The 27,783-nt window shown below is 37.4% G+C and overlaps 1 protein-coding gene across 1 annotated transcript in view; it reads left to right on the forward strand.

Moving 5' to 3' along the window:
* LOC150083090 (WD repeat-containing protein 13-like) overlaps window positions 1-27,783 on the forward strand; it is a 376,518-nt gene that overhangs the window by 29,209 nt on the left and 319,526 nt on the right. The window contains exons 2-4 of the mRNA XM_090377026.1: window positions 6,646-6,701; window positions 20,700-20,782; window positions 26,175-26,229. Coding sequence (XP_090233152.1) covers window positions 6,646-6,701; window positions 20,700-20,782; window positions 26,175-26,229 — 194 coding nt within the window. The remainder of the gene's footprint in view (window positions 1-6,645; window positions 6,702-20,699; window positions 20,783-26,174; window positions 26,230-27,783) is intronic.

The raw sequence follows: 27,783 nt of genomic DNA on the forward strand, positions 1-27,783 counted from the left end.
ACAATAAATTTTCAATACAAACATTACTCGTATTTAGCAGTCATGGGCTTGAAGCCCGATCCACTCAAAGAGCGCATGCTGCACTCTCGCTCCTGACCACTCGGTTATGTCAGGAGAGCATTTTTAGATTCAGGGTAAGTCCCTATGGACCGAAAATCTGCAAATGTATCTTTAGTTCACAAAGGGTGACAAGTAGGGCTTGCATAAAACCGAGAAATTTCAAAACCAAGTTTAACCGAAGTTTACTCTTAAAACCGGTTTTAAAACCGATTTTCTCAGACTTAGGGAAAATAATTAAAAGCTTATAACGCAGGTATTTATTTTACCTTGGGTAGATTGTACAAATCATAATCAAATCTTTTAAACAAAATCTATCACCTTTTATAGTAAAAAAAATAAAAAAATTAAAATGCTCCAAAAAAGTAACCGGCTTGAGATTATACAAAATTACAAATTGTATTCAAATCCTTTGAATAAAAACAATCCTCTCGTATAGTAAACAAAAAAATAATAAGCCCTATAATAATAATAACAAATAAATAAAAATAATGTGAAAAAAAAAACAGCTTGGGAAAATTACTTTACTATTTATTGCTCAGCTTTTTTCTGAAAATGATCCTTTAAAAAACACAGTATATTAAGCATATTTCCTGATAGACTTGACCTTATTTTTGTGTTAAAGAGACCAGTGATCGAAAACACTCTGATTGGACACTTGTTGGTTTAATGGTCAGCAGTGCTCTATAAACTTTCTGCAGCTTTTCACTTCTACTGCTAGTTGTCTCCAAAAGTTTAAATTCTTTGCTGATTTCCAATTCACTCGGATATTTTGAAAGCTCTTCAGTTAATCTCTTTATTACACTATCATACTCTCGCATGAGTGTATCTCCAACATCGGAACTAGACGAGTCTTTGTTTTCTTCTAAAAGAACAGTTCGTTTATTTTCAGTTTCTTCATTCAACGCTAAGACTCCTTCAGAATGTTTTGCAAATAATCTCTGATAAATCTCTTCAGCATGCCTTTTCAAAACTTGCTTACTTGGAAAATCAAAAGTTCTTGAACTTGAATCTTCTTTCCTAAACTTTTTGGGGTTGTGTAGATAGCTCAGCAAATCCACAGTTTGGCAATTTTGTCTTGCTTTGTAATGCTGCAAAAGGCTTTGGTGAAACTTTAAAGCAAATCAAGCTCAGCAAGCAAAAATTCTATTGAAGACTGTATCTTCTATATCTATATCTATATAAATCTATATCTTCTGAGGTTATAGCCTTCAGAATCATTTCAATGTTGCAAAGTTTCACATAGCAATTCAAGTGTTTTCCAGTTATCGTCAGACACAGCTTCAGTTGACAGTACTGCACATAGAGCATTTGGAATGCAATTTTTCAATTTCAAAAATCTCTCAATCATATAGAATGTGCTATCCCATCTAGTCTTGCAATCTAATATATGTTTATATTCTTTCCCATTAAATTTTGCTTTAACAAAATTTTGTAATGTCATTTTTGGTAGGCGATTTTCGAAAAAGCTTGCAAATTTTTCTGACTTTGTTAATAGTTTATGCAATATTGGCCATTGTATTGAAGAAATAAATGAGATCATCGGTAAAGTCGGTTTGATAAAGCATGCCTTTCTGTCTTTCTTCAACTTCTTCATCATCACTACTTCATTATTTTCATTTTCTTCATTGTCTTTGGGAGACTCAGAGACTGTGGCACCATAATTGATTGCTTTTTCATAAAGTACATCTATAACTGACAGATGTATACAATGGGCTATACATTGTTGATGATTAGGCGTAATTTGCTTGCCAAACTTAATCATCATTGCTGCTCCATCTGTGGTGCAGGCAACAATATCCTCATCCAAGTTCAAACCAAATTCCTTTAAGTGTCCCTTCACAATTTGCTCATTTCTTTTGCTATCAAATGAACCATTAATCTCAATAAGACCTAACGACCAATGATTGTCTTTTGAATGCACATTTATATTCATATACCTTTTATTTTGTATAGACGTATATTCGTCTAGAGTCAATGAATACCGTGCACCCAAAACCAATGAATTTTTGAAATGCTGAATGAGTTCTTCTTTCTTAGTTTTATAATAATTCAGAACCATATTTTTAATTCCATTCACAGAGACTGGTGGTAATTTATCGTATTTATTTCTCTGAAGGTGAAGGCTTGATTGTATAAACTCACTCTTGGCAATTTAATTAAAAGAAAATCCATCTAAAGCAGCTAATTTTGAAATCTCTTCTTCCATAGATTTTTTAACGATAAAGTTTTCTAATGTTCTTACCATTTTTACGGGAGGTTCACTGTTATCTTGTTTAATGTCGATATGATGCATTTTCTTTAAATGCAACATCAAAGATGATGTAGATCCTCCAGACGACTTCATTATCTTCTGACATTTTGAACATTGTGCTTCATCTTTGCTTTTTCGAGCAAAATAATTCCATACATTTGATTTCATCTTAGACATATTAAGAGTAATAAATATTAATTAGTAGGAATTTATATCACCGACAATTTTAAATAAAAATATTGAAGATAACAAAGGCACAATACTATGCGTCACTCCCGCAAGCACTGAATGAAGAGTCTAAACAAGGCAAGTTTCAAAATTTTCATGAAAGAAATTTTTTATTTATTTACACGCAATTTTTTTTCCCCCAATTAAATCTGTTGTATTTTCAAAATTACATAAAAGCTAAATAGTGACAAATGGGCCTGGAGTACTGGGGTCCATAGTTTAATAATTTTCAAATAGATATTTACAGTATACCCAGTATAAAATAAAATATAAGTACAAATTCAGTAGCTTTCGGAACACGTGTCCCTTTATCAACTGACAAATTTGAATACATTACAAGCAAAGTGTGGCACGTTACTCATGCGTCATTGTTGTAGCACGGACGTGTGCTGCCTTACGCCAGTGATCATCCATCAATAAAACGGTTGTCTCTAGGATGGGATGTATACGCATGCCTTTCTGGCGATTTAATGCCTTAGGGTTGTTTATTATGTTTAGTGACTCTAGCCATAGGCGGTGGCGAAAGTGTCGCGCGTGGTCCACTATCTCAAAGTCGCGCTTGGGGTCAAGATCGTGGGTGGTAGCCCAAAAATGTTCTGCAAGCGTGGACTGGTCAGTTTCGGCAAGCCGGATTGCTCTGTCGTGTTCCGTGAGGCGATCCTGGAGACGTCTCGATGTCTCACCTACATAGCAACTGTTACAGGCCCTACAGGTGATACGGTACTCTTACGCAGCAATGTAGTGTACCGTATCACCTGTAGGGCCTGTAACAGTTGCTACGTAGGTGAGACATCGAGACGTCTCCAGGATCGCCTCACGGAACACGACAGAGCAATCCGGCTTGCCGAAACTGACCAGTCCGCGCTTGCAGAACATTTTTGGGCTACCACCCACGATCTTGACCCCCAAGCGCGACTTTGAGATAGTGGACCACGCGCGACACTTTCGCCACCGCCTATGGCTAGAGTCACTAAACATAATAAACAACCCTAAGGCATTAAATCGCCAGAAAGGCATGCGTATACATCCCATCCTAGAGACAACCGTTTTATTGATGGATGATCACTGGCGTAAGGCAGCACACGTCCGTGCTACAACAATGACGCATGAGTAACGTGCCACACTTTGCTTGTAATGTATTCAAATTTGTCAGTTGATAAAGGGACACGTGTTCCGAAAGCTACTGAATTTGTACTTATATTTTATTTTATACTGGGTATACTGTAAATATCTATTTGAAAATTATTAAAAGCTAAATTTGGTGAAGCTGCTTTTTGGAGAACATTCGATCGCAAATTTAATAGGAATAAAGAAGCAAAAAACTTTCTACGATTGAAATTCGATGCAATATTCAGGGAATCTGTTCTAGTGGATAACCATCCATCAATAAGGCGCGTTCCATAACTTGCCTGGCGAACAAGATAGATGGAATGGAGAAATGTTGAGCATTTTCTTTTATGCTATCGCTCCGACTCACTCAGTCGTAAATGAGTACACCTGCATCGTGCCATGATACAGGTGGGAAGATAAAAGGTATCCCTCCTAGATTTGGGCCACTTACCCATGAGATTCGTACCTAAACATAAAATAAAATAAAAAACATGTTTAAAACATAAAGCAGTTGAATGATCCAGACAAACGAACAAACAAAAGAAAATGTGTGTAACAAAAAACTATATTCGAGGGCTAACTAAGAAAATATTCGAATCTGGTTTTAGAAACTCGGTTTCGGTTTTAACAACTCAATATGAAAACCAATTTAACCGGTTTGCAAGCCCTAGTGACAAGCAATTACAGACTTAACTTCTGTTCTATGGAAATTAATGGAGTTGCTAGTTAAAGAAGTAATGTATGACCATCTAGACAGTAATGCTGTTGTACTGCAGTCACAACATGGATTTGTTAATGAGCAGGTCATGGGGTCTTGTCAATGATATACAGGAATTTTGCTAGCACGGATAAGGAGGTGATTATCCCCTTGTATAAGGCTATGGTCAGGCCACACCTTGAGTACTGTATACAGGTCTGGAGGCCTCATTTCAAGAAGGATGTAGAGCTGCTGTAACGAGTACAGAGAAGGGCAACAAAATTAGTGAATGGAACAAAGGGTTGCTCTTATGAAGAAAGGCTTAAGTTTTGCAAATTACAGTGTCTGGAGACTAGGCACCGGCGAGGTGATCTGATAGAGGTGTGTAAGCCCTTGAATGGATTGAGCAGGCTCAATGCTGTTGGGATTCTGACTCTTGCTCAAATTGCAAACCTGAGGGGGACAAACTGAAATTGAGGAAATACAGCTGTCATATAGATTTGTGGAAATTCGTCTTTAGCCAAAGTCGATTGCTGGAACAAACTTCCATCTGTCGTGGAATTGACAGCTTAAATAAATTAAAGGAAAAACTGGACAAACTTTTGGAGTGAGTAAATAGGCGAATGGGAATGTTTTTTTTGTTTATTTTTGCTGATGGTGTATAAGCTTGCTTTCTTGCATCATATGCCTCTGCTAATGCTGATCTTGTCTGACCAATTCACTTGCTACTATGACACTGAAAAACAAAGGAACTGGGCGCAAAAAAACAATTTTGATATTGTATACTTGGATATCTGGAAAGCTTTTGATATTGATGCACATGAAACACTACTCTACAAATTGGAGCACTGGTATTAAGGCAGCTTACTGCACTAGGGATGATTGAGTGGGATAATACAGAGGGTGGTTATTATTGGACACTTATTCCTGGATTAATGTTATTAGTGGAGTCCATTGCAGGATTCAGTGCTGGGGCCATTATTTTTCATATTTATTAATGATATCGATGAAGGTATATTATGTTTAATATCGAACTTTGCAGATGATACAAAGGTTGGCGTGGTGGCTAAAGATAGTAATCAAGGTAAGCTACTGCAACTGGATCTATAAAAATTAGGCAGATAGGCTGAGAAATGGCAGGTGACGTTTAACATTGATAAATGCATGATTGATACTGCATATGAGCAGCATTAATCCCAGATTAATGTACCAACTGTGAGGTACTATACTGAGTGTAGTGGAAAATGAAAAAAATGTGGGGTTAATGGTGCTGTCTGATATGAAATTATCTGAGGGTTGCAGTCAGGCTGCCAGGACAGCTCATGGGGATTTTGTCAACAAATACAGCTGTTTTTCTAGCAGGTATCAGGAAGTGATTATCCCATTGTACAAGACAAAGTTTAGGCTACATCTTGAGTACTGCGTACAATTCTTGAGGCCTCATTTTAGGAAGAATGTAGATTTGCTGGAATGGGCAGATCTACCTCCTCTACCTTTATTTTACATTATTAAGAGTATTTAATCTGCAGAATTTTATATAACATAATATTAATAAATACTAATAAAATTTATTAATATTATGTTATATAAGGATTCGGTAGATTAAATTCTCTTAATAAGGCAAAATAAAATATTTTGCTATGATCTGGTTGTAATCACTATAGTTACCTTTTCGTTTAAAAACCCACCATGGTTAATTGAGTCTTCAATTATTTTAATTCACTATATGTATCATAGTTTTGTTCTGGGCAGAAGGTAGATTCTGTTATATAATCAAAAATAAACATATATTAAAAGTTACACTTTTAATACACTACCACATCTCATTTAAGACATTTTAAACTTAGCAGGGCCTCCAAAATCATCAGGAAGGGTGCATTTCATACTTTCATCTTTACTCTTTCATAAGTTCAAGTTAAGAATGTCAAGGATGTTTAGAGAGCCTTATAGGGACTCTAGTTCATTGTACAGGTTTGTTACAGGATACACTGTGCCACTGATTTCCAACCCAGAAGGGGTAGATTTCAGTGGCATAGTGGCACCATTGAGGGTATTATAATCTATACAACTCAAGGTTTGAAGTCAGTTTTGAAATGTTTGCAGAGTAGAATAAATATGTAGCCACCCCACCTCAGTCTTTCTTTGAAGTAACACCACACATTTAGATGTATAAATTCAGCTTTGTTTAATAAATAATTCTTTATTACTTTATACTGACTTTGTATGTATGAGTAAAGAGGATTAAAAAATTTTATAGAGCAAAAATTTCAGATCTCAAGTATATTTTCTTTTGTTTCAGGAACATTATATATTAGGAGAAGAAGTCAGCTTTTGAGAGAAAATGCAAAAGAAGAGGCAGGTTATTTAATTACACTGTAGTTATTTCTTCATTTTGTTTTTCATTTTAATTTTAGAAAATGAACAGATAAATGTGAGTTGTGGAATCATTTTTACGTAACTTTTGAAGCAGGTTACAGGCATTTGCTTAATACCAATAAACTTGATTTTGAACTTAATTGTAATATTATCATTGCAGCAATACTACAGTGTTTGTGTGGGTAACATATTCTCATATTTTATTCATGTAGTGGCGTGCAGTGACATTTTGAACAGGAAAGCAGTAATTATTGTGATTTAGAGTAATTAGTATTAGCAGTGGCAAATGATGCAAAAAAAGTAAGTTTACACAGTATCAACCAAAAAAAAAAAAAAAAATTCAACATCGCCTGTCCAACTCCTCCAGTAGTTTGTTTAAACTACCAACCACAAACTTCTGCATATCTATCCTGCAACTATCCATCCTCAGTTTGAATTTATTCCATCCCCCCCAATATGTGTAGTTGTTGTTGTTGTTATTTGGTTTTTAGGAGCATTAGCAACTAAGGCCATATTGCTCCGGGATATGCGGTGGTCATTCCCTGAATGACCTTTCCGCATCCTCCGTATTTGGTGGTGACGGGCTCGAACCCCGGTCTAATCAAGAAGCGTGTGCTACGCACTGCTGCTCCTTCCCACCTGGCTACGGAGGCGCCTAATATATATGTGTAGTCTCAGCAATAGGATCACATCAGTATCGAGTTTCCCCCTCACCAATCTCATTCCCCATCTTTGCGTCCTTTCCAGCAGATCTATATATTGATATTATATATTTAGATCTTAGAAAGGCTTTTGATACTGTTGCACATGGAAGACTGCTGCTATGGATAAAGCGGTGGTTGAGTGGCAGAAGGCAGAGAGTGGTAATCAATGGACACTGCTCAATGTGGACTAATGTTATTAGTGGAGTTCCTCAGGGTTCATTGTTGGGTCCGTTGTTGTTTTTAGTGTTTATGAATGATATTGATGATGGTATATCAAGTTTAATGTCCAAGTTTGCAGATGATACAAAGGTTGGCAGGGTTGTTAAGGACACTACTGACGCTATGCTGCTGCAACATGATCTGGAAAGGTTGAACAGATGGGCTGAGAGGTGGCAAATGAAGTTTAACATTGACAAATGTAAAGTACTACATATGGGAAATAGTAACCACAGAGCAACGTATCAACTCTGCGGTACTACACTGACAGTGGTGGAGAATGAAAAGGACCTGGGGGTAATTGTGCAGGCAGATATGAAGTTCTCTGAGCAGTGCAGACGAGCTGCAAGAGTAGCTCATGGTGTCTTGTCAATGATATACAGGAATTTTTCTAGCAGGGATAAGGAGGTGATTATTCCCTTGTATAAGGCAATGGTTAGGCCACATCTTGAGTACTGTATACAGGTCTGGAGGCCTCATTTCAAGAAGGATGTAGAGCTGCTGGAACGGGTACAGAGAAGGGCAACAAGATTAGTGAATGGAATAAAGGGTTGCTCTTACGAAGAAAGGCTTAAGTTTTGCGAATTACAGTGTCTGGAGACTAGGCACCAGCGAGGTGATCTGATAGAGATGTACAAAGCCTTGAATGGTTTTAGCATGCTCAATGCTGATGGGATTCTTCATCTTGCTCAGAATAATCACCTCAGAGGGCATAAATTCAAATTGAGGAAGGATGGATGTCGGATAGATGTGCGGAAATTTGCCTTTGGCCAGCGGGCGGGTGGTTGGTTGGTGGAACCGACGTCCATCACTTGTTGTTGAAGTTGATAGCCTAAACAAATTTAAGGCTCAACTGGACAGGTATTTTGAACGAACAGAGGGGTGAAATGGGAGTGGTGTGTTTTTTTTTTTTTTTTTGGCTGATGCTGAATAAGCTTGCTTTGTTGCATCATATGCCTCTACTAATGCTAATGCTAATCTACATATTTTCTAAAATAAGGTCTCCAGACCTGTATACAGTACTCAAGGTGCAGCCTATGGCATTATACAAAGCAATAATCACTTCCTTATCCCCACTAGCAAAGTTAGCATTAGCAGATGCATATGATCCAAAAAAGCAAGCTTATATATTATCAGCCAAAAAAAAAAAAAAAACTCTTCATTTTGCACTTCCATTCACTCCAGATACTTGTCTAGTTCTGCTTTGAAATTATTTAAGTTGTCGCCCTCCATTACGGTAAATGGAAGTTTGTTCCAGTGATCAACCATCGACTGGCTAAAGGCAAATTTCTGCCCATCTATTCGACAACTGTCTTTCTTCAATTTCATTTTATGCCCCCCCTCGGGTTTCTAATCTGAGCAAGAGGAAGAATCCCATCAACATTGAGCTCGAACAAACCGTTCAAGGACTTATACACCTCAGTTAGATCACCTTGCAAGTGCCTAGTCTCCAGATGCTGCAATTTTCACAATTTAAGCATTTCTTGGTAACAGCAATCCTTTGTTCCATTCACCAATCTCATTTCCCTTCTCTGTGCTCATTCCAGTAGCTCTACATCTTTCCTAAAATGAGGCCTCCAGACCTGTATGCAGTACTCAAGGTGTAGCCTGACCATTGCCTTATATAAGGGGACAGTCACTTCCTTATCCCTGCTAGCAAAATTCCTGTATATCATTGACAAGACAAGACATCATGAGCCACTCTGGCACTGCTCAGAAAACTTGATATCTGACTGCATTCTCCACTTTTCATTCTCTGCCACGTTGAATGTAGTACCACACAGTTGGTACATTACTCTGGAATTACTGCTACCCATATGCAGTACTTTACATTTTGTCAGTTGCTGCCTCTCAGCCCATCTGCTCAACTTTTCTAGATCCTGTTGCAGTAGTGTACTGTCATTAACAACCACGCCTACCTTTGTATCATCTGCAAAATTGGACATTGACCCTGATGTACCTTCATCAATATCATTGATAAATACAGAAAATAACAAGGGACCAACACCGAACCCTAGGGGACACCACTAATAACATTAATCCACGAAGAGCAGTGTCCATTGATTACCACTCTCTGTTCCCACTCAACCATCCTTTTATTAATTGTAGCAACTTGCCCTTAATGCCATACTGCTCCAATTTGTATAGTAGTCTTCCATGTGCAACTGTATCAAAAGCTTTACTAAAATCCAAGTATATGATATGGACTCCATTGTAACTCAAGTCTAGTCTGGATGATCATGCAGTGCTTCTTTAACCAGTGACCATTCTTTTCTCTGGAACAGAAATTAAACTAACTGGTCTGTAATTACTCATATCACCCTTTGATCCCCACATGTGAATTGGGAACACATTTGCACATCTCAAGTCCATACCATCATCCCCTGAGTCCAAGGAACTCATCATAATTATGGCTGAGGGCTTGCTTACTTCCTTTTTGTCTCCTTTAATATGAATGGATAGATCACATTCACCCCACGTGATTTCTTATGTTCAACTTCAACAATTTCTCCTCCACTTTTCTCTCAATTATTACAAAATCATTTAGCTCCTTGCTAGAGTTTGATAAGCTTCTAGCCTCAACTTCCCTACAGACATTCCCTATGTGTGAATGTAGATGCAGAATACTCATTCAGTTTGTCAGCTACCTCAGCAGGATCATCAACAATTGAACCATTGATATCAAGTGGAGCAATCTGATTCATCTCCTTCTTTCTAGAGTTTACATAACCAAAGAAGTCTTTGCTGTTTTTTTCTTTACATCCTTTGCCAAAGATTTCTCATGATCTGCCTTTGCTTGCCTAACTTCTTTTGTGACTTGACTACAGACTAGCATATATTTATATGCCTGATAATTTATATGCATCCCATGCATTTTTCTTCTCTGCCATGAGTCTCATTAGATGATGTGTCATCCATTTAGGCCTAAACCTTGAACAGGATTACTTAGTTGGGACAAAAAGCCTAGTATCTGTCAACATTACTTCGTTGAATGCTTCCTGTTGCTGTTGGTGACATCATCAGTTGTTCCCACTGTATAGAATTTAAAAACTGTCTGAGACCACGGTAGATACTTTTACGAAAGCAAAAACTCTTCCCTTTACCTCTGATGGTAGTTAAATCTTTAAGTAAATCCCACATCAGCACACTGTGATCACTTCCACCTAGTGGTTCCTTCATCTACAGATTCTAAATGCATGAAGATTCACTGCTGATAATCAGATAAAGAGTATTACTCCCTCTAGTTGCCTTTCAAACATGCTGCTATAGAAAACAATCATCCAATTAAAATGCCTTACTAGTGTGCAAGTGACCAACCCACAAATTCCATTTAATATCTGCGAAGTTAAAATCCCATATTATAAGACAATCTGATTTACTGGCCCACTCTATTTCTCTCTATAGTTGTTCATTGCACTCAACAGAGTTGTTAGGCCTATAACACACACCTACTCTCAATTTTGCTCTTCCAGTGCTTATGTCACACCAAACTGACTCAGCATTGCATTGTTCACCAATGTAAACTGGATGTTCTTCCTTAGATTTTGTGTATATTAACTAACACTATAACCTTTCCTCCCTTTCTATCCTGTCTATCCTTTCTGTACACATTGTACTTCCCAAATTCCAATTCTGTGTTCATTATATCTGTGTGACACCATGTCTCTGATATACCAATAATATCTGCATTTGATGTTTTGACCAGCACCTAAAATTCATCGAATTTACTTACTAAACTCCTAGCATTGGTGTTCATGCAAGTATACATGCACTTGTTCTTACTCTTAGTAAGAACAAGTGCATGTACTCTTATCCTAACACAGCCCATGTATTTAAATGTTCAATGATGACTCCCAGCAGTACTGTAAATCCCCAGCAACTTGCTTTCCAGGCTGCTGCTCACCCCAATAGAAGCAGTGCAAGAATCACTTTCACCTCTGCTTGCGGATACTGTTAATCTTTTACTCTGTGAATCCCCCAAGCTAGCAGTTTTCCAATCCACCTAACACTGCCTCAATAGCATCAGCAAATATTCTTGCACCCTTTCTATTTAAGTGTATCCCATCCCTGTAGAAGCAGTCTCTCCTGTTAACAAGCACAGACCTCGCTGAGAAACTTTTTACCTTACAGGCCTTGCACAATCTCTCCTGGACCGAATTGATAGACAAGGTTCTTATCATATACACCCTGCTATCATGTCTTTGTTACTTTCAAATGTAACCCTAACTCATGACTTTTTTTCAACATTCATCTGTACTTGAGCATTAGTAGAGGCATATGATGCAAGAAAGCAAGCTTATGCAGAATCAGCCAAAAAAAGAAAAAAGAAAAAACCCACTTCCACTTCATCCCTCTGTTCGTTCGAAATATCTGTCCAGTTGAGCCTTAAATTTATTTAGGCTATCAACTTCCACGACAAGGAATGGATGTCTGTTCCACCAACCAACTACCCGCTGGCTAAAGGCAAATTTCCATACATCTATCCTACATCTCTCTTTCCTCAGTTTGAATTTATGCCTTCTCAGGTGATTATTCTGAGCAAGAGGAAGAATCCCATCAGCATTGAGCATGTTCAAACCATTCAAGGCTTTATACACCTCTATCAGATCACCTTGCTGTTGCCTAGTCTCCAGACACTGTAATTTGCAAAACTTAAGCCTTTCTTCGTAAGAGCACCCCTTTGTTCCATTCACTAATCTTGTTGCCCTTCTCTGTACTCATTCCAGCAGCTCTACATCCTTCTTGAAATGAGGCCTCCAGACCTCTATACAGTACTCAAGGTGTGGCCTGACCATTGACTTATACAAGGGAATAATCACCTCCTTATCCCTGCTAGAAAAATTCCTGTATATCATTGACAAGACACCATGAGCTACTCTTTCAGCCCATCTGCACTGCTCAGAGAACTTCATATCTGCCTGCACAATTACCCACAGGTTCTTTTCATTCTCTACCACTGTCAGTGTAGTACCACAGATTTGATACATTGCTATGGGGTTGCTGTTTCCCATATGTAGTACGGCGCCTCCGTAGCCAGGTGGGAAGGAGCAGCAGTGCGCAGCACACGCTTCTTGATTAGACCGGGGTTCGAGCCCGTCACCACCAAATACGGAGGATGCGGAAAGGTCAAGGAATGACCACCGCATATCCCGGAGCAATATGGCCTTAGTTGCTAATGCTCCTAAAAACCAACAAAACAACAAACAACAATATGTAGTACAGTCTGTCCTCGTATAGCACGATAGTTGTGTTCCTAGAAACCCTCGTGCAATATAAACAGGCCCTATGGGAAAAGTGGGGTTAGGTGCTGACCACCCAAGATTGAACACACATTTGGAACCAAAACATTACCAAACATAATATATAGTCGGGTAATTTTAATCGTTATAAAATATTTACGTATTTTATAACGATTAAAATAATTAAAATACGTAATAAAAAAATAATATATTTTTTATTATAATATAATAAATAATAAAAAATATTTATTTTTTTATTATTTATTATATTATAATAAAGTATTTTTAGTATTTTTTAATACTAAAAAGTATTCTTTACGAATAAAATACGTATTTTATTCGTAAAAAAATTATTATATTAAATAAAATAGTCGTAATAAAATACTTACGTATTTTATAATACGTAAGTATAAATTATAATACGTAAGTTGTAATAAAATGCTTACGTATTTTATTACGACTATTACGTAATAAAATATTGCTAATGCTTTTCCTTCTATCGTAAGCAGACTTGTTTTTTGTTTGATTTTCTATCCAAACAGATAGAAAATCGAAAAACAAATAGAAAAGACAGCCGAATAGGATCAGAATATGCCTGTCAGGGACAAAAGTTGTTGATGTTGTAGAACGAATATCTCCTTTTAAGGCACAAAGGATGATATTGTTGTACACATTGGTAATAATGACATTAAGAGCAGGAGATCTGTGGACTTACTTAACAAGTAAGTCCGCAGATCAGTTGAGCAGAAGCCTGAAAAACAAGATGCAGGATATTTCAGTGACTGCTGGCAGTCATTGCGGTACAAGTAAACACATGGGTTGTGTTAGGGTAGCAAAGAATAGAAACAGGTGCATGTATACTTGCGTCTACACCAATGCTAGGAGTTTAGTAAATAAATTTGATGAATTTGAGGTATTGCTCAAAACATCAAAGGCAGATATTGTTGGAATTTCAGAGACGTGGTGTCACACAGATATAAGGAATGCAGAACTGGAATTTGGGGAGTACAACGTCTACAGAAAGGATAGACAGGATAGGAAGGGAAGAGGGGTTATGCTATTAGTTAAGAAACACAAAATCCAAGGAAGTGAAGCCAGTCGACATCTCTGGACAGTGCAGTGTTGAGTCGGTTTGGTGTGACATAAGCATTGGGAGATCAAAATTGAGAGTAGGAGTGTGCTATAGGCCTAATGACTCTGAGTATAATAAGAAACCGTACAGGGAAATAGAGTGGGCCAGTACATCAGAGAGTCTTATAATGGGGAATTTTAATTTCCCAGATATTGACTGGAATTTGTGGGTTGGTCACTCACACACTAGCAAGGCTTTTGTGGATTTATTGGATGACTGTTTTCTACATCAGCATGTTCGGGAGGCAACTAGAGGGAGTAATACTCTTGATTTGATTATCAGTACTGATTCTTCATGCATTAAGAATCTGCAGATAAAGGAACCACTAGGTGGCAGTGAACAAAGTGGGCTGAAGTGGGATTTACTCAAAGAGGTAACTACCATTAGGGGTAAAGGGAAGGGTTATTGCTTCCGTAAAGGCGACTACGATGGACTGAGACAGTATTTAAATTCTATACAGTGGGACCAACTGATGATGTTACCAACAGCAAATTCAAAATGGGAAGCATTGAAAGAACTTATCTTGGAAGCTACTAGGCTTTACATACCAACTAAAAAATATTGTTCAAGGTTAAGGCCTAAATGGATGTCAGATGAACTAATGAGACATATGACAGAGAAGAAAAATGCATGGGATACATATAAATTAACACGTGACACAGAAGCCTACGATAGATACAAGTTGATCTGTAACCAAGTTACAAAAAAGGTTAGGCAGGCGAAGGCAGATTACGAGAAATCTTTGGCAAGGGATGCAAAGAAAAACAGCAAAGAGTTCTTTACTTATGTAAACTCTAGAAGGAAGGGGATGAATCAGATTGCTCCACTTGATATCGATGGGTCAACTGTTGTTGATCCTGCTCAGGTAGCTAACAAACTAAATGAATATTTTGCATCGACATTCACACATGAGGAGTTATTCAGCTAGGGGAATGCCAGAGGTGTATTCAACTGTGGCAGTAAGCTAGAGAATCTTGTAATAACTGAGATTAAAGTGGAGGAGAAATTGTTGAAGATAAACACAAGAAAGGCAGAACCTGAGTGGATGGGATCTATCCAGTTATATTAAAGGAGGCAGAAAAGGAAGTAAGCAAACCCTTAGCCATAATTATGAGAGCCTCCTTGGACTCAGGGGAGGTACCCCCAAACTGGAGATGTGCAAATGTGACCCCAATTCACAAAGGAGGATCAAAGGCCGGCACAAGTAATCATAGACCTCTGAGTTTAACTTCTGTTCCAGGAAAATTAATGGAGGCACTGGTTAAAGAAGCACTGCAGGATCATCTAGACAAGACTTCAGTTACAGCTCGGACACAGCATGGTTTTGTTAAGGAGAAGTCTTGCCTGACCAACTTGATTGGATACTATGATGCAGTCACAAAAGAACTGGATGCAGGGAATAACTTTGATATTATATACTTGGATCTTAGAAAGGCTTTTGATACTGTTGCACATGGAAGACTGCTACACAAATTGGAGCAGTGTGACATTGGAGGCAAATTGCTGCTATGGATAAAGGGGTGGTTGAGGGGGAGAAGACAGAGAGTGGTAATCAATGGACACTGCTCATCGTGGACTAATGTTATTAGTGGAGTCCCTCAGGGCTCAGTGTTGGGTCCATTATTGTTTTCTGTATTTATAAATGATATTGATGATGGTATATCAAGCTTGATGTCCAAGTTTGCAGATGATACAAAGGTTGGCAGGGTTGTCAAGGACACTACTGACACTATGGTGCTGCAACAGGATCTGGAAAGGTTGAGCAGATGGGCTGAGAGGTGGCAAATGAAATTTAACATTGACAAATGTAAAGTACTACACATGGGAAACAGCAACCCCAGAGCAACGTATCAACTCTGTGGTACTACACTGACAGTGGTAGAGAATGAAAGGGACTTGGGGGTGGTTGTGCAAGCAGATATGAAGTTCTCTGAGCAGTGCAGACGGGCTGCAAGAGTAGCTCATGGAGTATTGTCAATGATATACAGGAATTTTTCCTGTATATCATTGACATCATTGACATTTCCTGTATATCATTGACTCTTACGAAGAAAGGCTTAAGTTTTGCAAATTACAGTGTCTGGAGACTAGGCACCAGCGAGGTGATCTGATAGAGGTGTATAAAGCCTTGAATGGTTTAAGCATGCTCAATGCTGATGGGATTCTTCCTCTAGCTCAGAAAAATCACCTGAGAGGGCATAAATTCAAATTGAGGAAAGACAGATGTAGGATAGACGTGCGGAAATTTGCCTTTAGCCAGCGGGCAGTTGGTTTGTGGAATAGACTTCCATCACTTGTTGTTGAAGTTGATAGCCTAAACAAATTTAAGGCTCAGCTGGACAGGTATTTCGAGCGAACGGAGGGGTGAAATGGAAGTAGTGGTTGTGTTTTTTTTTTTTTTCTTTTTGGCTGATGCTGAATAAGCTTGCTTTCTTGCATCATATGCTTCTACTAATGCTATAGCTAAATAAAGGTGTAAGACAAGGTTGTGGTTTATCCAACACTATTCAATGTTTATATTAAAATATTGCAGGAATGGAAAAAAACTTGTAACAGATGGAATTCAGCTATTCAACAACAGAAAAATGAACATAATTCTGTATGCTGATGACCAAGTACTTTTGGTCAAATCAGAGGATGAATTACAGCTATTAACACACCATTTAAATACAATAGCAAAGAACTTTAATTTAAACATATCAGCTTTAAAAACAAAATCAGTGTCAATGTGTAGTAATGATATTATTATTATTAGCCATATGGTCAAGGAAGCCTGAGGCTCATGCTACACCAGCCAAAAAAAAAAAAAATTCTCAATTACCCCGAGAGAGAGAGAGAGAGAGAGAGAGAGAGAGAGAGAGAGAGAGAGAGAGAGAGAGAGAGAGAGAGAGAGAGAGAGAGAGAAGTAGAAGGGAATCACCAAGAAACAGAAGAATGATGATATCCAGCTCAGGACCCTGGGTATGCCAAGCCCATACTCACCAGATGTGAGCCCCTGGGGTCAGACAAGTAAAGATAGAAATAGATAGAAACACCATTGAACAAGTAATTGAATTTAAATATTTAGGAAATAGGATTTAAGAATTTAAAAAGAACATGGAATACAAATTACAAACTACAAATTGAAAATATCAATTTACTAACCTAACCAATAGAATGAATGAAATAATAAAAAAAAATATTCGTAGTGAATTGGTAAACTTCGTATCTGCCTGCACAGTTACCCCAGGTCCTTTTCACTCTGCCACTGTCAGTGTAGTACCACACAGTTGATACATTTCTCTGAGGTTACTGCTTCCCATATGTAGAACTTTACATTTGTCAATGTTAAACTTCATTTGCCACCTCTCATCCCATCTGCTCAACTTTTCTAGATCCCATTGCAGCAGCAGGATACTGTCATTAGTGTCATTATCAACCCTGCCAACCTTCGTATCGTCTGCAAACGTGGACATTAAGCCTGATATACCATCATCAGTATCATTAATATATACAGAAAACAACAATGGACCCAACACTGAACTCTGAGGGACTCCACTAATAGCGTTGCCGACCGGGCTAGCTGGGTGGGTAAAGTGCCTGCTTGGCAACCCAAAGGTCGCGGGTTCGAATCCCTCCTCAGGCTTGGATCAAAGTACTGTAAAAACCTCGGGAGGTGCATTATGGCCACAGAAGCCGATGCGCCAACAACTACCAAAAAAAAAAAAAAACGAATAGCATTAGTCCACAAAGAGCAGTCTCCATTGATTACCACTCTTATCTTCTCGCACTCAACCATCCCTTTATCCATAGCAGCAATTTGCCTCCAATGCCACACTACTCCAATTTGTGCAGCAGTCTTCCATGTGCAACAGTATCAAAAGCCTTTCTAAGATCCAAATGTATTATATCAAATTTATTTTTTGCTTCCAGTTCCTTTGTGACTACATCATAGTATCCAATCAAATTGGTCAGAAAAGACTATCCCTTAACAAACCCATGCTGTGTCCGAGCTATAACTGAAGTCCTATGTAGATTATCCTGCAATGCTTCTTTAACCAGTGCCTCCTTTAATTTCCCTGGAACTGAAGTTAAACTAACAGGTCTGTAATTATCTGTGTCTCCGCTTGATCCTCCTTTGTGGATTGGGGTCACATTTGCACATCTCCAGTCCCTGAGTCCAAGGAAGCTCTCTTAATTATGACTAAGGGTTTGCTTACTTCCTTTGCTGCCTCCTTTTATATAACTGGGTAGATCCCATCCACCCCCAGGTGCCTTTCTTATGTTTATCTTCAACAATTTCTTCTCCACTTTGCTGTCAGTGATTACAAAATTATCTTGCTCACTGCCAGAGTTTAATTCACCTCTGGCATTCCCCTCCCTGAATAACTCCTCATGTGTGAATGTAGATTCAGAATACTCATTTAGTTTGTTAGCTACCTGAGCAGGATCATCAACAGTTGAACCATGGATATCCAGTGGATCAATTTGATTTATTCCCTTCATTCTAGAGTTTACATAAGTAAAGAACTCTTTGCTGTTTTTCTTTCCATCCTTTGCCAAAGATTTTTTGTAATCTGCCTTTACCTGACTAATCTCCTTTGTGACTTGGTTATAGACCAGCTTATATATATATCACAGATTTCTGCGTCACCCATTAATTTATATGTATCCCATACATATTTTTTCTCTGCCACATGTCTCATTACTTCATCTGACATCCATTTGGTGCTAAACCTCGAATAATATTTCTTAGTTGATATGAAAAGCCTAGTAGCTTTCAAGATTAATTCTTTGAATGCCTCAGTTTTTGGTAACGTCATCAATTGGTCCCACCGTATATTTACTGTCTCAGACCTCCGTAGTTGCCTTTATGAAAGCAAAAACCCTTGCCTTTACCCCTAATGGTAGTTACCTCTTTGAGTAAATCCCACTTCAGCACCCTGTGATCACTGCCACCTAGTGGTTCCTTTATCTCCAATTTCTTAATGCTTGAAGAATCACCACTGATAATCAGATCAAGTGTATTACACCCTCTTGTTGTGTCCCGAACATGCTGCTGTAGGATATAATAATCCAATAAATCCACAAAAGCCTTGCTAGAGCGTGAGTGACCAACCCACAAATTCCGGTCAATATCTGGTAAATTAAAATACGTCATTATAAGACTCTCTGATTTACTGGCCCACTCTATTTTCCTGTACATTTGTTTATTATACTCATTAGAGTCATTAGGCCATTAACACAAATCACTCCTACTCTCAATTTTGACTTTCCAGTGCTTATATCACACCAAACTGATTCAACACTGCACTGTCTGGCCATGTTGACTGGCTGTACTTCCCTGGATTTGATGTCTTTCTTAACTAATAGCATAACCCCTATTCCCTTCCTATCCTGTCTATCCTTTTTGTACACATTGTACTCCCCAAATTCCATTTCTTCATTCCTTATATCTGTGTGATACCATGTCTGATATCCCAACAATATCTGCTTTTGATGTTTTCAGCAATACCTCAAATTCATCAAATTTATTTACCAAACTCCTAGCATTGGTGTACACACAAGTGTACTTGCATCTGTTCCTATTCTTAGCTAACCTAACACAGCCTATGTGTTTACCTGTTCTGCAATGACTCCCAGCAGTTTCTGAAATACCCTGCATCTTCTTTTCCAGGCTGCTGCACATTCCAATAGAAGCAGTGCAAGAATCACTTTCACTTCTGCCAGCAGCTACTGTTAATCTATTAGTCTTTGTATCCCCCCACAAGCTAGCAGTTTTCTGACCCCCATATCACTGCTTCGATAGCATCAGCAAATATTCTTCCACCCTAACTATTTAAGTGTATCCCATCCCTGTAGAAGCAGTCTCTTCTATTGACAAGCACAAACCAGGCTAAGAAAAATTCTACTCCTTTTGCCTTGCACAGCACCGAATTGATTGACAAGGCTCTCATCATATATTCCCTCTTATCGTGTCTGGGCAGAATTGCAGACACTTTCAAATTCATCCCTAATTCACGGCTTTATTTTAACAGTGACCTGTACTTGTTAAGTAATTTCTTCGGTCTCCTACTCTTAATACTATTAGTGCCAATGTGTACAACAATATCACTTTTTGTGCCCTTCAAAAATGATATCTGCTCCACAACGTTATCAACCTTTGCCCCTAGCAGTCATAAAGTGGTAGATTCTGTAAGGTGGTAGATTGATTTCTATTGGATATTTAGAATTTGCATTTCAGGATACTTATTATATCAAATATTTGCTGTCAGCTGCACCGTTCACAATAAAATATTCATGAAAGACATTTTGTTCTGTTAATTTTGGCAAGCAGTGTATAAACAAATTACCATGTAACAGTAGAAACTTCAAATATGATTTAAAATGTGGTATTTCATCAACTGATATGTCACTGTTCCTTTCCTTGAAAGAATAAAAACATATTGGGTTTTGTGATTCACATTGCTGAATGAAACTTAGTTCTGCCTTCTCATAATATGTAATCACTGTACAACTGTGTACATAATTAAAATCCATTATAAGTGGTACTTCCCAGAAAATAAATATTTACTTCCAGATTGAGGAAAGCAAAAATATTTTAGATTGTTGGTAGATAAAATTGAAAAAATTTTGTAAATTTTTAAAATATTCTGAAGTATAAGTTAAACTGAAACATGGGGTTATTACTTTATTTTTATTCTAGCATAACCCCATTATTAGAAAGCAATATCTACGTGTTCGAAGTCAACTTCTGGCAGAAAGGTATGGAGTATCTTTAGATCAAGGGTATGTATGGCAAAATCAAATTAATTAATATATTTTATAACTTATTTATTTCTGTTAATTTTAATTGTTTTAAGAGTTGGAAAAATGACTACCTGTTACTACCTGATTTTCCTTTGATTATGTCTACCATAACGATACATGCACATTATGCACACACACCAATACAGGTAATACAGAATGAGGGTTATTTGATAAGTTTCTATCCTAGGTAGGAGTTATTATATGATATTGACTATACATTGTTTTTTAATATAGTGCAGAAAATAGTATGGTTTAAAATAAGAATTTTGAAGGTTTGTTTTAACACCTTTTGGGCCTATATCTTTTGCATTTTATTGTATTTTAGAATTAGTTAACGTATTAATTTGTATTTTACAAATAGGCTTAGTAGCATTTGTTACCGTATTTTTTAAATTTAGCTAGTGATTTTGTAAGTCACAACTCGCTACTTGTACCTCTATGGTGTTGGCGTTTTTGGCAGGAATATCGTACCATAACCAGTAGCGCAGAAGAATAGTAGGGTTTTAATTGTAATAAATAAGTATTTTGAAGGTTTTAATCACTTTAATGTTATTAGTGGATTCCCCCAGGGTTCAGTTTTGGGTCCATTGTTGTTTTCTGTATTCATCAGTGATATTGATGATGGTATATCAGGCTTAATGTCCAACTTTGCAAATGACACAAAGGTTGGCAGGGTTGTTAAGGACACTAATGACAGTACACTGCCACAGCAGGAACTAGAAAATTTGAGCAGATGGGCTGAGAGGTGGCAACTGAAGTTAAACATTGACAAATGTAAAGTACTGCATATGGGAAGCAGTAACTCCAGAGTAACATGTCAACTCTGTGGTATTACACTGACAGTGGTGGAGAGTGAAAAGGACCTGGGGGTAATTGTGCAGGCAGATATGAAGTTTTTTGAGCAATGCAGATGGTATGCAAGAGTAGCTCATGATGTGTTGCCAATGATATACAGAAATTTTTCTAGCAGGGATAAGGAGGTGATTATCCCCTTGTATAAGGCAATGGTCAGGCCACACCTTGAGTACTGTATACAGGTCTGGAGGCCTCATTTTAAGAAGGATGTAGAGCTGTTGGAACGAGTACAGAGAAGGGCAACAAGATTAGTGAATGGAACAAAGGGTTGTTCTTACGAAGAAAGGCTTAAGTTTTGCAGATTACAGTGTCTGGAGACTAGGCACCAGCGAGGTGACTTGATAGAGGCGTATAAAGCCTTGAATGGTTTGAGCATTCTCAATGCTGATGGGATTCTTTCTCTTGCTCAGAATAATCACCTGAGAGGGCATAAATTCAATTTGAGGAAAGACAGTTGTAGGATAGATATGTGGAAGTTTGCCTTTAGCCAGTGATTGGTTGATTGCTGACACAAACTTCCATCTGTTGTTGTAGAAGTTGATAGCTTAAACAGATTCAAGGCAGAACTAGAGAAACATTTGGAGCAAATAGATGGGTAAAATGAGATGGTCTGTGTGTGTGTGTGTGTTTTTTTTTTTTTTTCGACTGATGCTATATAAGCTTGCTTTTTTTTGCATCTTGTGCCCTTGCTAATGCTAATTGGTGGCTAAAAAAGATATTTTAAGTAAACAATCAAGTACTATTACACTATGGACAGGTGTAACTGGTGTTATATGTGAATCTCAATTTTTTACATCACCATCCAGTACCGGCAGTACTAGAACTGCAGAAAGTAGTAAAAAACATTAGTACAATGATTCCTATTTGTTTCTGGGGTTTGCGTATACAGCTGACGAACTTACCCTAATTCTCTATGTATCTTGTGCATCCCAACCAAGTGTTATCAAACAGTTCTGTGTATTACCTTCCAAACTTCATAGCCGTTATGATACTAATCACCCTGAATATAAGGACAAAGATATGAGGGATGATCATTTAATTTGTGGACTTGTGCAAGATCTTATCTTAATTATCATCATCTGAATCTTCTGTGGATTTCTCATTCTTGAAATACTCTCCCTTGAACTTTACCAACTTTCGCCACGTCATACGCTTGCATTAAATGCTTCTTGCAAGCCATTTTACGAAAGACTGCGAAGTGCTTCCTTTGTGGCTCTGAGAGAATCGTTGTGAGATGCGAAACACTTGCCTTTCAGAGCTTTCTTCAGAGACAGAAACAGGAAGAAATCACATGTGTCTATGTCTGGTGAATAAGGGGGGGGGATAGAACCTCGGCACCTATGGCAGTGATCGCTGGCTTCACAATATTAGTGGTTTAGGGCCTGGCATTTTTTGCCAGGCCCTAAACAAAATTAGGTTCTAATCGCTTAAGAATTTTAATAGGAGAGGTTTCTATGTCTTCATATACCTGTTGATCTTGCAATAGAGATGAAGTCTTATGACTATGATCCACTCTGTTTAACACAATAGTACAACCCTCGTCTGCCAGCAAGTCAACAGTATCCCAATCTGTACATAACGAATTAAGAGCACTTCGTTGAGCATGATGCAGATTGTGGGCCACTGGTCGAACATGCTGTAATATAGTTGCCACCTTAAAGCTTATTTCCATAGTAATTTCTTCTGGCATACAGGACAGCAAAGATTCTACTCACATGGCTGATTGCGGAATTAGCGGTCTTCCAGCTAGAAGAGTAAGGCCTAAATCCAAGGACAAAACGTCCTCTTGGTCTACAGAATTTTACTCAATTAAGTAATAGAACTTTACTACTTAAATTGAGCACAAATTGTGAGATTTATTCTTGAAAATGTTATTAGCCCTATGACCATTACCATTATGAATCTCACAAACAAAGGCATTTAATTGCTCCTGTTGACAAGCATGATAACTGTCAGATTCACGCACTGCCTGTGCACATAAAACTTGTATTAATAAAATAAAAGCCATAAGATGCACCGTATCTCTGAGAACCTGCATATTTCTGGCCTTGCTATAGGAAAGATTGTGTAGCGGGCGATGCAAAACACCAATCCATATACTCAGGGTGCCCAAACCATATTGATAACAAACAGGTTACATGCATTGTTCAGGAAACGGGAGTTTATAATGAAAACGTTTAGGAATAACACAAGCCACCTTATTGATAGGCAAATCTCAAATGCTCTCTATTATGAGCCTCCAGTAAATACAACTTTGACATTGTCATAAATTTTTAAACCATATAATAAACGAATATTAGCAAAAAGGGCTGGAGCATCTGGTATAAGTAATTTAGAATAAATATTGTCACAATTGAAAGGGTGAAATAAATCTTTAACCTATTAAAATAAAAATATTGTATATACAGGTAAGGCAAAAAAAAAAAACAAATATAGAGGATAAAAGCTATAAGAACTGTATTCACAAAGTAGCTTTCAAGGCAGTGTGTTTCCGAAAAGCTACTTTGTGAATTTTATTTTGTGTAATATTCATTTCTTATATGGCTTACAAGTGTCGGGATATTGTTGAGATGCTCCAGAATATTGTTGAGATGCAACTGACGATCACATATATATATATGTGAAATGAGGTGTTGAAGAGGTCTAGATCTTTTTGCAATGTTTGTTCTATTGGTTTGACTATTCACAATGTATTTAGTAGTAATAAATGTGGGAGGATGCATATGAAGGAATGAAATTTTTGTATATCATGTGCACATGGCAAGAATATACCTGGCTCCCTGACATAGCATAGCCTTGGCAATGCCCCCTGCATACTCAGCACTTGGGCTCCTTTCACTCACTATCTTGTGGAGTAGAGGCAGCAAGATTATACACTAGTTGATCCATCTGCCTCTTAGAAAGTTTCCAAAGGTTTGGTCTGGTGGATCGGATTGTCTTGCAACCATTTTTAGAGCTGTACCTTTGAAATGTAAGGAAAATTGGATCTTGCCATGATGCTCATCATAAAATGAAAAGACATAAATCATACTGCATGATGGAGTAATGGCTGGGGTGTTGCTGGAGCTTTGCTCTCTAGAGACTACAAATCGGTTTTACCATTTCAAGCCTCCAATAAGCAGAGTGGTGGTATTGCACCTGTCAATGAGAGTCATTTACCACCTAGTATTGCCTTGCAGGGCAATACATGGGTGGCACCTTTCCTCTGTGTGGTGCTGGATGTCACACTTCAACTTACATTGGTTCACAAATGCGTGGTCACCTCCAGTATACTAGGTGCTATGTTTCAGGACTTGCACATAGGGATTATACTCGGGGTTACTAGTAATCCCACCATTGTGAAGTTGCAAGCAGAAGATTTGGTTGTTGTAGAATGACTGGATTTCACCAAAATTCGGTCCACTTGACTCTAGTGTCACCTGAATATCAATTCCATCTGCATTTTAGACTCCCGGGTAACAAACCCTACTTTTCATATCATATTATACCTGATAGAATGTGTGTGTGAAGCCTAAAGGACAACTATTTGTGATGTGCTCTTGCCATAAGTACATCACAAATATTGGTTCCTCTGCATCTAAAAAATCGGGTTTTCTTTTTTGTTCTGCATGTTATTATTACTTTTCTTCTAGATGGCTATGTGTACAAATCTCCAGTTTCTCCTTCTGTTGAATATTTTTCCCTCATCTCACGTAGCACCTTCCAAAACATCTCTAAAGCTTATAGACTCTATTCAAAGGATCGCTCTCAGGTTAATTAATGACCTGTTACTTACAAAGTCTGTTTGCTCACTCAGACATTGTGTTTCTGCTGCATGCCATTTATATAGATACTTCCATGGACACTGCTTTTTTTCAGTTGGTATCTATACTTCCTCCATTCTCTTTCAAACTTGTCCAAATTCATGTCACAGGCAGTCAGCATCTATTCACTTCCAATTACAGAACCAATATGTTCTCTTCCCACTTTATCCTTTCTACTTCTGTTTTCTGGAACCACCTTCCTTTACAAGTATATCCTGAAAATTGCAATTTACAGAATTCGTGCCTATGTCAACAAGTATTTCTGTCTTCTCATCCTACAACCCATATATGGTATTAAGTACTATAGGTTAGACTTGTAGACTCTATTCAAAGGATGGCTCTCAGGTTAATTAATGACTCATCACTTACAAAGTCTGTCCACTCACTCATAGACATTCTGTTTCTGCTGCATGCCATTTATATAGATGAACCTTTCATGTTTGTGTACTTAATTTGAGTCTTCTGTAGTACTTAGTTTGAGTCTTCTGTATTACGGTTGCTATCACTTATTTTTTTTTTAGAAAAATTAACAAAAAAATTGTTAACATTAATTTAATTTAAATTATATTATATTATTAGTATTATATTATTTTAGTACTGTATTATATTATATTATTTTAGTATTAAATTATATTATTTTAATAAAAATAAAATGTTTTATTTTTAATAAAATAAAAGTCATTAAAAATATTTGCTTTTTTCATTATCTCAAGGAGCATCAGAAGTAGAAGCATTGGAGCTCGAAGCAATAGTAGAGTTACTCTTGAGGTAATTCTGCTTATTTTCAAGTGTCTAAATTTTTTTATAACCCTTTAGGAAGTGTTCATTAAAGTTGCATAAGTAGGGTGGTGCAGTCCCAATTTTAAGTACTTATATAATTTTTTTATTAATTTTTTATAAAGAATTTTTTAAGAGTAATTTCATAACTTTACTGTTACTATTTTAAAATGATTTTCCCAACTAAATGGTTGAATTTGGCTGTTTTCTTAATGGAATCTCTTAAATTAATAGCACTCTCCAATAGAGACATTTTCGTTGACTTTTTTTTTTTTTTTGTTTAATTCATAAATGCTATAAGAACAAAATGTTACACTTATAATCTTAGTAGGTTTGACATTACTTTTTAACTTTCTTTGTGTAATAGAAAGACTTGCTGCTAAAAAATTAATCTGTAAATAAATTAATTTTTATATCCTGATTACAAAAATGTTATCAAAATATTCTATCATCTATCACTTTTTTTGGTAAAGTACACTTGCAATTCTTTGAAGAAAATATGAAAATGTTAGACCTCACAAAGGCTTTGTGAATGTCAAGTAGACAACTGTTGATTAATAGAGTGGCATGGCAAATATCACTCCAACAATTGTCACCAATTGTTGAATCATGCTGGTTGCCAAAAAACTGCTGTCAAATCTGGCTGACTGCTTATTGTTTTCTTATTGACTGTATGTTTTGATTTTTGTTTAGTTGTTCTCTGGTGTGTGCTGTGATACGGAGATAGTTATCTATTTTAAATTTGCACATAATGTCTTGAGAGTTCTTGTTTTTTTATGAAAACTCCAGAGTTATTAGAACCTATAGTATCGTAACGAATGGGCCTGGTGTGCTGGGGTCCATGGTTAAGAAAAATATATACATACAATGATAACCCAGTTTAATATAATATAATAAAATATATAATAAGTAGCAGTAGCTTTCGAGACTAACGAGTCTCTTTTTCAACTGATTTAAATACAACGGATAAGTGCAATGAGCTGAGAGTGAGGCACGTTATTCATTTTCTATTGTTGTTGCATGGACGTGCGCTGTTTTACTGCAGTGTTTATCCAGCATTAAAATGGTTGTCTCTAGGATGGGGTGTAGACGTATGCCTTTGTGGCGGTTTATAGCCTTTGGATTGTTTAATATGTTAAGTGACTCTAGCCATAGGCGGTGGCCAAAGTGTTGTGAGTGGTCTACTATTTCAAAGTCACGTTTGGGATCAAGATCGAGAACCAAAAATGTTCCGCGACTGCGGACTGGTCAGTTTTGGCAAGCCGGATTGCCCTGTTATGTTCCGTAAGGTGATCTTGGAGACGTCTTGATGTTTCTCCTATGTAGCAGCTGTCACAGTCTCTACAGGTGATGCGATATACTACATTGCTGCGTAAGAGAGGTGTGACAGGGGTCTTCACACTGGAGACAAGTGAACATAGGTTTCTGCAGGGTAACTGCACACATTTGATATTGTAATTTCTAAGGATTTTTGAGATCCGTCCTGACATGCTTGGATAATAGGGAATGTAGGCAGATGGTATACTGTCTTGGTTCGGTGGTCTT

The sequence above is a fragment of the Mastigoproctus giganteus genome, chromosome 7, assembly GCF_048544385.1.
Source record: "Mastigoproctus giganteus isolate SK-2022 chromosome 7, ASM4854438v1, whole genome shotgun sequence".
NCBI lineage: Eukaryota > Metazoa > Arthropoda > Arachnida > Uropygi > Thelyphonidae > Mastigoproctus > Mastigoproctus giganteus.